A 15,471-nucleotide genomic window follows, 5' to 3' on the forward strand; every position below is an offset into this window, starting at 1 on the left:
GACAATCCAAGGTGTTAAGCAGCAAGGAGACTTCCTAAGAGGCTATGCACACCTGGGCACATCCCGGTAGAACCATCACAAAGCACTTTGTCCTTTATCTTCCTCTGCCCGGGTTGCACATTTTCTATTAGATGTACCCCTTTCTGTCAGCCGTTCTTACCCTTTCTTCATCAAGTATAAGCCAAACGAATGCCTGGCCTACCTTGGTGTGGTCAGAAAGAACTGTAGACGTAAGTAAAGCAAATGCTGACTTTGGGGTTTCTTCTGAACTCTGAGGTAGTAAATACAAACTCAACTAATCTGAGTCTGCTGAAATTGCATCCTAGAGTGAGTTTCATGTGCCCTCACTGCCATCGCGAACATTCCGAGTCCTACTAAAATCAAAAGTGTGGTCGTGCAACCTGTGACAGGGCGTGGGGCAAGTGGAACAGTCTGGATCACTCTCTGCCAGGCCCTCGTTTTGATGGAGTTGTGATGACTCAAGGACTGACTGCTGGGGAAAAGGAGGATGAGGCATACCTGGTTCTCTGCTTATGTTCCACAGAGGCCGCTGCAAGGTTTCTGAGAATGAAAGACAGTAATAATTACCAGTGGTGAACGGAAGTTTAAATTTTCTAAGACCTAATTTTCTTCTACCCAAGTCTTCAAAGAAATAAAGATGCCCAATACTCCTAAATAAAAATGTTAAAATCAAATGTATACTTGCCATTTTTCTTTCAACAACCAAAAAAAGAAAAGAGAACAAAAACTGGAACTATGGTCTTTCAAACCCTTCTAACCAACAACCTCACCAGTTAATTCCTGAAATCGTGCTATGTGTCATCTACTTTCACCTATTATTGGTGTTTCTGCTACTATAAAAATGAAAGCTTCAAACTCTTTATACACAGGGAAACAGACTAAAAGAGAATTAGTATCCAAATAGTAATTAAAGTTGCATAATACACAGAAAAAAACCATGGATTAAGCAGTCATTATATCGTTAAATAACAAATATCTATCTTTAAAAAATCATTTTAAAAATAACCATTCCCCTTCAGCTTCTAGCATGCCAGTAATTCTAAAAACAAAATAATAACCAAAAGCTGGTATTTTAAATCAGGTTATCTGTATTTTGGTTTAAAAAATATGCATTTCTCATTATTATTTACTGCAGTGGTGAGCACTTTCCCCAGAGAACATTGAAAATTATTATTAACTTCATGGGGCTGCATTTTGAAAAAGGCTAGCCCAACATTCTAGAAGTGAACACTCAGAACTAAAGGTAAGACCATGTGCAAAATAAGCTCGAGCAGGGTTCTCGCGCTTTAATGCGCATAAAATAACCTGGAGACTGTGTTAAAATACAGATTCTGGTTCACATGCTCTGTGTCTCTGACAAGCTCCTAGGCAACACTAATGCTCTGGGCAACAACGAGCTGCAGCACCCCAGGTAAGGGGCAAGCGGCACACCAAAGCACTCTCATCTGCCGATTTCCTCACCTACAGGCCAGATTAACAACACAGATAACCCCAAAGCTGGGGAAAGATAGACTGCGTTGTCAGTTCTACTTAATATTTTCTGTGTGTACAGCTCTTCTAAGACATGGGGAAATGGAGTTAGTATTGATGCCTTTGTTTCACAGATACAGAACTTTAAAGACGGGACTAATAACAGGATATTTCTCTCTGATCTGTATGCACCCTCTTCAGAAAACTTAGTTAAGAGCACAACAGAGCACATAGCAAAAGTCCATGCTATTCCATTTATTCCAGCCAGAACCATCCCTGGAGACACCACCACACAACGCCTTCCACTGGAAACCTGCAGTGGCCAGCCCCACCCTGCTTCCAGTGCTCTTCCATTCCAGGCTGACAAGAGGGTGAGAGCTGGTCAAGAGCCTGGATGGATAAGAAGACATACTCAGGAGTGCCCTTCATGGTCTAGACAGAGTTTCATTTAGCTTTGTTTTGATTTGCTTTACTGGCTGGGTTGTTTCAAATGCCCCATCTTCACAATACAACCTGTGTTCCTCTTCCTCATCTGCACAATACAACTGAAAGCAAACACCTGCCAAGTCATACTGACATTCAACATTTACCTGATATAACAGCAACCAAATAAAATGTTTTTAAATCATAGAGGTGAAAATATTCACCAAATTATGCCCAAATTATTGTGTCCTTGGTATTTCAGGTCTCCATTATTTAAATAAATATGGAAGAAAAAAGTACTGCCTGTGTGAAACTTTTTATATAAACTTTTCCTGTAACTTTTCCTGAATCTTTAGAAATAAGATCTTGCTACTCCCACAAAAACTGTTTTCATCCTACAACTTCAGACTTCTTTCCATAAAAATCTCTGGCTCTAGTCTGTAAGTAGCTAATTATTACAGTATACCAATTTGTTTGTTTCTGTCAAATGAGAGTGCTGCGGACGTGACAGAAGGAGAAATCAAGTAGGGGAAAGTGAAAACAAACCAAAACAACAAACAACGCTGTGCCCTTTACCACTGCTCATCTGTGTGGAGGAAGGTTTCTTCTCATTTATCCTCTCATGGTTGGTGGGAAAGGCAGATCTCTCTCTATCTGCTGATGACACCAGGCTCTCCAGGGTAGTGGCATCTTGGGGAGGATGTGCCAAGTAAGTCTCTTTGGGCATCTGGACCATGAGGCTGGACAGCGTCTGATCCAGAACATCCTCTTCAGTGATGTAGGTGTACGGACAGTATTCTCGGGTCCGGGAATAGATGTTAGCATTGTCATAACAATCTGAGCAGATAACTCGGGTGCCAGTGCCACCTAATGACAACATGGGAAAGAAACCAAACACCCTTCAGTTCAGGACTCAGTTTTGCCAATCATTAGTTTTCTCTAACAGTTGTCATCACTGTCGTCACAGCTGGCATTTGTTCAAAACTTACATTATAAACATGATGAAGTTTCAAGGTCTTTCTGTGAATTAACTTACTTAATCCTTATAATATGCTTATGAGCTAACTACTAATTATTATCGCTATATTATACACAGAGTAACTACAACACAGAGAGGTTGGGTAACTTGCCCAAAGATGTATTGCCCGTTGGAAAGCTGAAACTTAAACTCTGGTCCTCTAACCAGAGTTTATTCAGCACGCACGCTCTTGAATAATACATTAAATCATCCTTGTCCAGCCTGAATAAAGTCATGCTAAAATCAAGAAAGCCAAGATAAGGTTGGCACTGTGCTACAAGACACGTTTGGCTTAAGCAAACTAAAGCAGAGAACAAGAAGCTAGGATGACTTCACTTCACAAAAGCCCCTATGACTTTCACGAGTCAAGAGGTGAAGCAACACTAATTGCTAAAAGGACTCCTAGAGAAAGTTTCTGACGGTCACGGGTCCTGCCTGACAAGTGTGTGTCTGGTAGAAGTAACCGTTTAATAATGAGCTCCCTGGACCATCAAGTGTTTGAAAATTGAATGATAAAAGAAAGGAAAGTAAGAACTAGACAGTGAGTTACTTATTCACGATCAAGCAACAGAACTGTCAGAATTGGAAAAGAACTGGAAGTAATTAAGTTTAACCCAGAAGGTAGTGTTATTTCCTACCAACTGCAAAGAGTAGAGGCTTTTAAGGACTTCGCTGTCAGTGCAGTGGTTAGAATTTGGTGTTTCCACTGACATGGCCCCCAGTTCAATCCCTAGTCAGGGAACTAAGATCCTACAAACTGCTGAGTGCAGCCAAAAAAAAGCTAGAAATACCATCCTTTCCATGGAAACTCAATAGAAAATCCAATTTGTGGATTTACATAGAAGTTCTAGTAACACCCAGTCTAAAAAAAAAATCCCTGTAGAAATGAAACAGACCTTCCATTTGATTAGTACTTGAAGTACTACACAGATTCATTCAAAGAATCTTTGAGAATCTTGAGAGAAATGCTTTATAAAATATTGTTGTTTTATTTTTTAAATGAAGAAATTAAAGAGATTTTAAATAACTTGTTCATGACCACATGGCTGGAAAGAAGAACTGAGTCAAACCCAATTCTATCCCTTAATTCTCCTCCCTGCGCTCTGTCACTCCCCATGGGAAGGGTGGAGTGGAGAAAAGTACTGTTGAGAAGTTAGGTTCTTAATTATTAGAACTTAATTATTTTATATCTCTTAATCATTATTTTATATCTAAACTATTTTCTCTCTCTCTGATGCTCTCCAATATATACTGAGAATCATCAATGCCCTTTAAACCTGAGTGAATGTCTACCTGTCAGCAGACAGAACAAACTTCCTGGACGTGGTCTGAAGGGTGCTCATGCCTGAAAAGGATAAAAGACACCTGAAAGAAGTTTCTAGACCATCTCTCTCCCATAACAATACTTTGGTTTGGAAGCCTTTGCTGTGTTCGCCAATCCCTTGTTTAAGAATGTGTTCCTCTGGAGTAGGAAATGGCAACCCACTCCAGTATTCTTGCCTGGACAATCCCATGGACAGAGGAGCCTGGTGGGCTGCGGTTCACTGGGTCACAAAGAGTTGGACATGACTTAGCACACACACAAGGAAATAATTACTGTATATGTGTCATTTTCTCTTTATCTGCTTATAATTTATATTTGTCACGTAGTAGATTAGCTAATGATATGAGTTGTAGAAACAGATCACCTAGGTTTGAATTTTTTCTCCCTCTCAATGATCACTAAGTGTAGTCATGTATGAATGTCTTAATTTCTCTGTACCTCAGTCTTCTAATCAGTGCATTAGCGATTATACTGGTACTGAATACATAGATTGTCATGGGGACTGAGTCTGCAGATGTAAAAATATTTAAATGGCTTCTGATACATAGTAAACATCATTCAATATATGTTAACTATTTTTCTTTTCGGAAAAAAAAAAAAAAGTGTTCCTCCTTTCTGTCAAATGATTTCTCCCCCATTAAGACTCTAGTCAATTTTCATCCTATCTTGCATGGATCCAAATGTTTTCATTGTGTATCTTATTTTAAAATACTGCCTCAAGTTAGTGGGGAAGACTATCCACTGAAAACTAAACCCAACCAGGTAGGCTGAAACAGGAAGCACAGACAATGAAGAGTCATTACCATCAGTGCCTCTGTGTAAATATCCATTGGCAGGAGGCATAAGTTGCTGATGACTGCCTGCCTCAGAGTTGCTGTAGCCTTCCTGTGGCTCAGACAGTGTTCCTTGGGAAGACAAGTAGCTGGGAATGTCTGCAGGCAGATTGAGTTCCTCTGTAAAAGAGATATCTGTAACTCTCAAATAAAGTTAAGTAATTTAGGTCAACACTCAGAAGACTATTTTGCAAATGTATTCTACTTCTGTACTAGTGACCAGGAAAATGTTATGTACCCAGGAACTCAAAAGGTCTTAGAATTTTCTCTTTAAATTATTTCTCATTAGAATTCTCCCCCAAGCTTCATTTTAAAAGTACTAGCAAAAGAAACAAAACCTGAAGTCTGAAGTCCACAGATGCACTTTCACAATCTATCTGGCTGCATCGTACCTCTTCTCTCACAGGGCTTCGGGGTGAGTGAGAGGTGTCAAAGACTGACCGCTGCCAAAGACTGACCGCTGCCATAAGGACTCCACTCTTTCCCACAGGAAAATTACAAGAGAAATAAGCCTTAGGAATTAAAGAAAGAAGGTGCACTGCAACTGTTTATGAGAGCAAAGTCTGGGGGGACTGTCTAGAAATTCTTAAAATGATTCACTAGAGAGGTTCTATCACATCAAGGAAGCAGGACATTTTAACAGAAAAACTCTTCCTCTACCACACATAAAGTATCAAAACTCCTCACTACATTTTGACTCAGACAAAAGCCACAGTGGTCAACCGGATACCACTTACCTGTGTTTGTAATACTATAGTCTTCGTTTTTCCTTCTCATGTGGTAAATAACAATGACCCAGATCAAAGAGGTACCCACTACACAGCAGACCACAACAATGATCACAATGCCAACTGTGGTCCAGCCGTCATCTTCATGCCCAATGCTACTCTGGGAAGAGTCACAGTTGGGGGATGAAATCACATTGAGGTAAATGTGACCACGTTCTGTCCCAAGGGTGTTTGACATAATGCAGGTATATTTCCCAGCATCATCTAGCCCAGCATCTACGATGATGAGAAGCTGGTTGGCTGCAGCAAAGAAGTGCCGTTCTGTCACCAGCAAAGGTCCATCATCTTTGGTCCAGTTGAGGCGAGGGGCGGGACTCCCTCCAGCTATGCACTGTAATACTGCAGTTTCACCTCGGGTTACTGTCTTGTCCTCCAGGGGTCTAATAAATGAGGGTGTCTCTAAGAGAAAGATACATTTAAAAAATATCAGGCAATTTTATCCTTAAAATTCTACTGAATTAGACTAATGAGGTTATGATGAAATAAACACTTTCATAAGCTCATGGGAGGATTAGAAGTTTTTCAGAAAAGCAAAAGCCTCAAAAAATCTAAATCTCCTCTCAGGAATTCTACCTAAAGCAAGCAATCCCAGGTGAAGAAGTTAAGATTCATACACAAAAAATGTTTATTACAAAATTAATTATAATTTTTAAAGATGAAAAAATCTAGCAGAAAAATGAGTAATTTACAGTACAGTCACATATTTCATGAAGACAATGACAATGTAACCCTGTGATATAATATTAAGTGGAAAAAAGTAGGTATACACAACCACATGAAGATGAGTAGTTTTAAAAAGTCCAGAATATATCAAAATCTAAACAGGGGTTGAGTGACTTTCCTTCCTTTTTTCAAATTTTCTGCATATCTTAAAATTTTTAAACAATAAGTTTATTTTCCTGGTTACACAAGTAGTTAAACAAACCAACGCGCATTTTTAAAAACCCTAACATCTGGAGGCAAAGAGAATTTGCCTTGATTTGAGTCCCATAAAGACAAATGTTCTAGTAAGAAAAAACTGGCTTATGAGGGGAAACCTACAGGGAAAAGACACTGTACCAGAGCACAGGATTAACAGGAGCACACTGGAAGGAAAATGGGAAATCTAACCAGAAGACAGGTCTTTTCGTCTTTTACAAATTTTTTTTTTTTAATGAAGGGGGAAAAGTTAAATTGTCTCAAGTTCTCTGAAGCAGTATGACGAAAATTCACTATGAATCGTAGAAAAAACATATAATGAAGTAGAAAACTGACAGAGAGAAACAGAACAGAGTAAAGGGATTTGAATTTTCAATTCATAGGATAAAAATCTCTAATTCTGCCCTCAAAATTTCCCCAGATTCCAGTTAACTGTTCCACTAATATCCAAGCTTGACACATACCTGTATAAATTGGCAGAACAATGAAACAAAGATATAAGGATCCCAACTGAAATCTAACTTGAGATTTTTCTTGGCATTAAGACCAAGAGTTGATCCACAATAAAAGGACTCCCACAGAAGTATGGACCCACAAAGCAGCAAACATACCTAACACGATGAGTGAGGCATTTGCTGAGAGACCGCCTGCTATATTCTGCGCCATGCAGCTATAGATCCCCATGTCTTCTATTTTCACATTTGCAATGAAGAAGACATCATCCTCAGGCATGACATGCATGCGTCTCTCTCGAGCCGCAGGAAAGTCAGTACCACCATCTTTCTGCCAGGAAATCTGCGGTGCAGGGTGCCCCTCCGCAGCACATTCTAATCTGGCCATGGCACCAGTGCGAATAGTTAGATCCATTGGAGTTTTCAGAAAAGATGGCATCTCTGTTCCAAAAAAGATCACCAAAAGATAGTGGGTGGGGAAATATATATATACATACACACACACGCACACAAGGGAGAATCTATTAAGCAAAATGCCAACTGTTGTGCTGTTCCATTTCTTTGAGAAGACATGCTCTCTGCATTGACAGTAACTTCAGAGGCCATCTTTTCTCTAAGAATCTCAGAGCATGGCATACAGTGATGACTAACTCTTCCAGAATGCATGACAAATCTACCTGATCTCCTTGACAGGGACAGAAAAAGCTGAGGCCATAAACTTTTCTGAACCCATATTTTAGCACTTAATATTTACTATTCCTTACTTAAGAGATGCATGATAAAAAAAAAATTTATGCCTTCAAACAGCTCATAAAACAGCCCAGAAGCAAGTACATCTTTCGGTTGCACAAAGCCTGAAGTGCTGTAGTTATTCAGTCTAATAGGCAATAGACCAATCAAGCTGTTGTTTATTTTTTCAACAGACACAATGAAAAAGAGCATTATTTTCAAAAATGGTTTCACTGACTACATTTAGACAATGACAATGATCAATGGTCCCAGAAATGTTAATACTCCCAGTTATTGAATGGCCCTGTGAACAGTGTCAGGAATAAATTTTATAGTTTTCAGAGCAGAATTACAGTTCTAGAAAGAAAATGGAGAGTTAAAAATATATTTTTTTTCAAAAACACAAAAGAGAGTCATTCATCTCCTGAAACCATGGAATTCACCTTTACCCCTCAGTCAAAGACTAATTAGGGACAGCAAGTGGGTAAATTAACAATCCAGCCTGTATACTACCATAATCCTAAAGACAAAAACAGTAAGGACCCTCACCCAGTGTCAGGTTTAATGTAATCTTCTTGGTCAAAAGTTCAAAAATTAAACATGAAAAATCCTTCTAACTATAAAACCATCAGGGAGCATAATTTCTTACCATTCACAGTCAGTTTGGCTTTATGAGAATAGTTAGAACCGAAGTGATTAGTAATAATACACTGATATTTTCCTTCATCTGTGAAATTCACACTGAAAAGGTGTAGGACACTAGTATATTCCAGAGCTTCTCCAGCCTGCTGCTGATAACGAACAAAATTCTCAGTGTCAGCATCATACAAGACTTCACTGTCTTTGCGCCACAGAGCAGACATGGGTGAATCACTGCTGCTCACCGCAGCACATGTCAGAGTCACATTCACGCCTCTCAGAGCAACTGTGGTTTCAGGATGAGTTCTTATCTGTGGCTTGAGCAAATCATCTAAGAGGAAAAAATACAGGGCAGGAGCCAAGTCACTTATTTATTTTTGCTTCTACAGATTCAATTTTTTAAAAAAATAATATAAAACTGTATGTTCTGTTGACAAAATGTCATAACGTTGAAAGGGCCTACAGAACTAGAACCCAATTCCCTTATTTCAACATGAGGAAAATGACGCCCAGAAGGGTCAATGACTTGCTCTTAGATAGATAAATCAGCAGCTCAGCCTGGAATGGAACCCAGGTTTTCAAACTTCAGGGCTTAGTATTCTTCCCACCCTCCCTTACTGTCACTTATGCTTAGAATGCACTATCTTAAGTATTACCAGTTACTGGCAAAAGCAAAAACTTAAATTAGAATTTGAAAACAAGCTTTAATTCTATTACCCTTTGTATGTATGTATATGTATGTGTTTGTGTATATATAACATATATAAAAACAGATATTCTATTAATAAAACATTCTATCTGAAAGTACTTTGTACATAACTTTCAACTAAAATAGTGAAAAATTTCAAATATGTCAAAAGTCCAACTGAAGACTGGCTTAGGACTGGCTAATAAACTATAGATTCATAAATAATAATATGTTATTGAATTGATTCAGAGAAGCAGGTATATGAATTTTTAACGAAATGTCTTTACTCAGTAACATTTCACTGTGTCATATATAGGGTATGTTTACATTTAAAACTAAGTCAAGTCAGAAGGGCATTCATGGCAATGTAGCTAGGCTCTTTGCTTTCTTCCTTAAAATTTGTTTTACAAATTTTACAAATTTAAAATTAGTAAAAACAAGTTAAGTATTTTATGCACCTTAACTTCCAAATGTCCTAAGCATTTTTAAGTGATCTGGCAATATACAGGTATCTAAATGCTACCAGCAACACAGATACACTGATCTAAAAGTTCCATTGTGTGAAAGTTAAGAATTACTTTAAAGGAAATGTAAGTGTAAAAGAAAAATCTCCAAAATGAGAATACAGATGTATACTTGAAATGGCGATTAAGCATTAGAATTAAGATAACTCGTCTATGACAACTTGTCTATGTCCCCTCTTCTCCTCCAAAAAACTGCCAAACCTTGCTGTTTTGTCTTAAGAAAATGTATTAGAAGTAGAAAACAAATGAAATTGGTACATCCATACATTGTTGGTGACCACATAAAGTAGTGCTATCTGTTTGAAAATGCCTGGAAGCACTTTTTCAAGGTCTACTAAACATAAAATCATACTTCTGAATGAACTCATGAACAAACAAACTCATACTTTTTGATGCAGGAATCTTACTAGATATTTACTCTAAGGCTAACAATCCCCTAAAAAGAAAAGGCTTACATTCATAAAGATGCTATTATACTGACATTATTTTAAATGATTGTTTAAGAATACACAGAGGAAAAAAGACTGCCTAAGTTATATTAAGTCAAAGAACACAAAATTTAAGCTACAATTACAATATTAGAGGAAAAAAGTAAAGAAATGGAAACAAGCTAGTGGGAAAGCATTCTACTTTACATTTTTTTAATTCTGTTGTTAAGACAGTAAGGAATAAGATACAAAATTTAAAACAAAAATACAAACCACAGACAAAATCTTTCAGATCCACATTCAGGATGCTTTGCCCTGCAAGCCATTCAGGGTGTGCACAGCTTACATTCACAGAATGTTGAAAGTTATTATCAACCAGCCACTGAAGCAACCACTTCGAATGGCAGTCACAGAGCAAACTGTTTGTGTTCAGAATCCTGTAGAAATAAAGAGGAAAAGAACCGCTCTTTATTTTTCATTCCAAGTTTCTCCAGCATTAAAAGCTTACTACATATCTATTCAGATTTCTTGCCAAAAAAATGCCTAACCTGACTCTAACCATAAGAAAACAAATTCAAGCGGTCAACCTTGTTTCCTGAAATACGACAGTGTGATGAAAGACACTAACAGAAGGTGTTGGGGAATAAGGGTTAAGGGATCTATTTTTAGTCTAAAGGAAACTAAAGAGTCATTACAATCAAATGTAGAGTGAGATACTTCATTAAGAAAATATATCTACAAAGGACATTTTTTGGACATGGGAAATCTAAGTATCAACTGCATGTTAGATATTATTTTATCAATGTTAATTTCATTAGGTGTGATAACAGTATTGTGGTTATGCAAGAAAATAACCTTGCATAGGAAATACATGCTAAGATATTTTAGGAGTAAAATGCCATGATGTCTATAGCTTACTTTCAACTGGTTAAGCAAAGTAATAGTATATATATGTATATGAGTGTGTGCAGAAAGAGGGAGAGGGATGGAGAGAAAGGGAAGGAAAAAGAAGGAAGGAGGGAGAGAGAAAAATATGTAACAAATTTAGCAAATAGTTCAGAATTGATGAATGCAGGTAAATGGAATATGGATGTTCACTGTGCCTTCCTTTAAATTTCTGAGGTCTAAAAATTTTCCCGAAGAAATTTGGGGAAGAGTTTACTATATATATTAGAACAAAGCGACAACTTTGTTGTGGAGAGCGTATAATTATTCTCAAATTATTTCATCCAAGATTAAAAACATTTCAGCCCTGTGGCAACATGTACTACAACTTAAACTAAGAACCACTGAAAAATGGTTTGTGATCATAACAGGCCTATAAAATACATTTGAAAAGTCAGCGTTTTCTTTTAATCACCCTTAAATGCCCCATCCCCTTGGAACCAGGGAAAGCAAGTGATTTTGACAATATTATAACCTGCTTTGTGTGCATCTCTAAAATCCTCAAGCAGTTTTACAGTTCGGTATAAAAATACCTAAGATCTGATTCCAAAGAAGTTTCAAACAGTCTTTAAGGGTACCCCAAAAGCCATATTTTATCAAGGGCCATTTTAAGTAAGCAGGCCAAAGACTACCTTCTGCATTTGAGAATTCTTATGCTATACGCATTCATTCACAGAGAAATATCTGAGACCACTATATGCCAGGCACTGTTCTAGGCTGTGGCACCATCGCCCTCTCAAAGCTTGTATATTTAGACTCAAGCAATAAACAAACAAATGCAAAGTGGAGTTACAAAGTTAAGTCCTATCAAGGAAAAACAAAGCTGGGCAGAGACAGAAGGAAAGCAGCTACCACTTAAGAGACAGCAGCTACCAGTTTAGATAAAGCAGTCAGGGAAAGAGTTTTTGAAGAGATGGCATTTGGGCAAAGACCTAAAAGAATCAAGAAAGCAAATCACGTGATCTGGGGTAAGAGTGTCACAAATGGAGGAAACTGCACAAACACCTTGAGGCCAATGCTTCAGAAAAGCATCTACGAGGAAAAGCTCCAGGAAAAGAAACGCGGCCGCTGACGCCAGAGCACAGAAAGTGAAGGGACAAGGATGGGAATAAGCTCCAAGAGCTGGGCAAGAAGGACCAGGCCATGCAAGCGCTTTATAAACCTAGGAAAGAACCTGAGTTGTTCTTTTCCTACATGTGCTGGAATACACTGGGAAGTTAAGAACAAAGGAATAATACGGTCTGATTTATGCTTTCTTAGGTATAATGTAAGCTGGCTCATGAGACCTGGACTCATAACCTAATTTCACTACTTACCTTAGACAAGATACTGAATGCCTCCAAAATCTGTTTCTTTTTCTGGAAAATGGGATTGAGAATGCCTACCTCAAAGATTGTTTGGAATAAAGCATTTAGCACAGTGCCTGGCCAGATACCACAGAATCCACATTAGCTCACTTCACTTCCACTTTTTTTGCGTCTTTCCACTCTTCACAAGCTAATGAACCCTGTCTCGCCAATGGAGTACACCCTGTGTTCTCTCCACAAGTATATGGAGATATATACATCAAATACTAACAGTGGTTGTCTTTTCAGTACTGAGGATTCGGAGTCTTTCTCTCCCTTGGTTTAATTATCAAATTTTCTACCATGATTATATAACTTTAATGCAAAACAACTTTTAATTTATATTTGATTCTCCCATCTCCCCTCAATATTTTTGCAAAGCACTGGGAAGGATACAAAAAAGTATCGAGATATTTTAATAAATGGTGATGTCAAATTCAGTATTATAAACATGACTTAAATTAAAGAGCAACTAAAGCTTATCAGTAAAAAAAAATCAGTATTAGAATTCCTGCATTAGCAGCCTATTGAAACCAACTCACAAAATTACCAAATGACTCTCTTAAGAATGAAACTACAGTATTTGCTTTCACCTACTATATAAATTATATTTAAAACAGAGTTCTCTTTAGAATTAAAACTTTCTTGCTGGCCCTCAGATTATCACAACCAAAAACTGGTAATACTGATATACTGTTATGCAGTTAAGTTGTGCCTTTTCAAGTTCAAGTGGCCTTAAGAGAAATAACTTAAAGTATGTCAAGAGACCAAAAACAATAAAAAGGCACTTTAAAAATCTGGCAGAAAGTGACAAAAAATGATCTCTATATTTTAATTTTTGCTGTTATCTTAGTTATTCATCTCTTACTGTGTGCCAGGCTCTGTGTGAAACATCTCAAAAGCTTTCTAAAGCATTTGTGGGGGGAATCCTAACTATTCATGGCCTATTAGGCCCTACATGATCAGGGCAGCTTAACTCTCTGCCCTCATTTCCTACCACTTTCCCCCTCGCTCTTGTTTTCCAGCCATACCCAGTGTGTCTGCTATATTTCAAACACAAAAAGCAAGTTTCTACCTCTGGGTCTTTTCACCTGCTCTTCCCTGTGCCTAGAATGCCCCTCCCCCAGTATAAAATGCCTTGCCACTTCATCTCACTAAGGGCCTGGCTTTAAGGCTGTTATCTTTAGGAAAGCCTTTCCTTACTATTTCAAATAAAAACCCCTGTCACTCTGTACCACCTTTGACCCAGTTTTTTCTCCAGAACATTACCTGATGAGATATCATATGCCTACTTGTTCACAATTTATTTCCCTTTAGAATTCACTGCAACATGCTGTGAGGACAGAGGCTTTGTCTTGTTCACTGCTGCATTTTTAGCATTTAGAACAGTATCCTACATAGCAAATGACAATAAATATTTCTCGAACAAACAGATTATCTCATTTTATCCTCACATAACCCTGAGGACAGTGCTATTCCCATTTTGAGAAGGGAAACTGAGTCTTAGGCTAAATACATAGCAATAAAGAATGGAACAAGAATCTAAACCTAGACAGTTTGAACTCACATACTTCCAGTGTATCGCAAACTATATGTGGAGAAGGACCAATTATTTAAATTCTCAATCTGTTTTGATCAATACTTTTATAAAATTCAACAAAAGTGTCATAGTAATGTCGAACTGTTCTTAAAGTTTCTAAGACCGTGTGTTCTGAATTTCTGTCCTTATCGCGTCATGAATCCACTCTGAATTCACAGACCTCCCTTTGAGCAGCCTTCTGGCAAAGCAAGGTAAGTTGACATACCTCACTGATTCTCACCAGTGGCTAAATATTCAAATCACCAGAGCTTAAAATTAATAGCAGTGCCCGACTAACTACCCTTCCCCTGGGAAATACCCCCCTAGGAAATAAGAGTATTTTTTTTTAAATCATGAATAAAAAATGGTTAAAATGATATGTATTTTTCTATCATAACTATTCAATAGTTTCAGAACATTTTAGTAGTTTGAACAGATTACAGACATCCTCTCTGACCGTTAAAATGAAAGTGCTGTATCACCTCCAAAAAATTATGTAATATCTTAACTGTAACCCACCCCAAGGGAACACACGTCTCCAATAGCCCAAAAAGGAAGAAAGGAATAAAGAAGGAACAGAAGGATAAACATCAAGCATGAGCAGTGGTGCTAAGGTCTCTTTTAACTATAAGCAGCAGCAGCATAGGAAAAGACATAGGTCTTAGAGCCACACACTCTGGGCTTTTCAATGTTGAGTTATTTTTAAATTACATCCAACCACCAAAATAACTGAATGTTACCATTTTCTTTTTTCCTGCCTGAATTGTGTGCTTTGGGAAATATATGGGTCACATTCATCACATGTATACAACAAGCATGGATAACTAGCTAATTAGTGACAAAAAAGACTTAAGTTACTTACAATTCTTTCAAGCGAGTCTGGGAAAAAGCATTTTCTTGAATAGACATTATAGCATTGTTGTTCAAATCTCTGAAATGAAGAGAAATGAAACATTCCCAGTCACCACTTCTACAATTAAGTTATATAAACCCTTTAAATGGTCATGAAAACCTCTGCTAACAGCAAAGATTATTTATATACTAGTCAAAATGAATGATAAATACTCACAGATGCTCAAGGGACTCAAGACCAATGAATGCTTTCTTTGTAACTGATTTAATCTGATTTCCTTGTAAGATTCTGAAATACAAACAAACCTTTCTAATAAAGCTCTCCACTAAACAAAATTAAGTTCATTAAAATAAACATTTACCTATGAAAAGTGAAAATAAGCTTAACATGCATTTTTAAGAAAGTTGTGAATCTTTATTATGAACCAATGCAAAGCATAGAATAAAGGCATCTATTAACATGTTGGTGCTCAGTGAGGTACCTGTAAACAACT

At 37.5% G+C, this 15,471-nt stretch overlaps 1 protein-coding gene across 1 annotated transcript in view; it reads right to left on the minus strand.

Annotated features, from left to right (window-relative positions):
• Window positions 1-334: 334 nt before the first annotated feature.
• The window catches only part of LRIG2 (leucine rich repeats and immunoglobulin like domains 2), a 58,529-nt gene continuing 43,392 nt past the window's right edge, over window positions 335-15,471 (minus strand). Inside the window, exons 10-18 of the mRNA XM_052637113.1 lie at window positions 15,195-15,266; window positions 14,988-15,056; window positions 10,529-10,692; window positions 8,626-8,946; window positions 7,407-7,688; window positions 5,827-6,276; window positions 5,060-5,209; window positions 2,491-2,781; window positions 335-561 (exon numbers count right to left, since the gene is read on the minus strand). Coding sequence (XP_052493073.1) covers window positions 335-561; window positions 2,491-2,781; window positions 5,060-5,209; window positions 5,827-6,276; window positions 7,407-7,688; window positions 8,626-8,946; window positions 10,529-10,692; window positions 14,988-15,056; window positions 15,195-15,266 — 2,026 coding nt within the window. The remainder of the gene's footprint in view (window positions 562-2,490; window positions 2,782-5,059; window positions 5,210-5,826; window positions 6,277-7,406; window positions 7,689-8,625; window positions 8,947-10,528; window positions 10,693-14,987; window positions 15,057-15,194; window positions 15,267-15,471) is intronic.

The sequence above is a fragment of the Budorcas taxicolor genome, chromosome 3 (assembly GCF_023091745.1).
Source record: "Budorcas taxicolor isolate Tak-1 chromosome 3, Takin1.1, whole genome shotgun sequence".
In the NCBI taxonomy this organism is placed as follows: Eukaryota; Metazoa; Chordata; class Mammalia; order Artiodactyla; family Bovidae; genus Budorcas; species Budorcas taxicolor.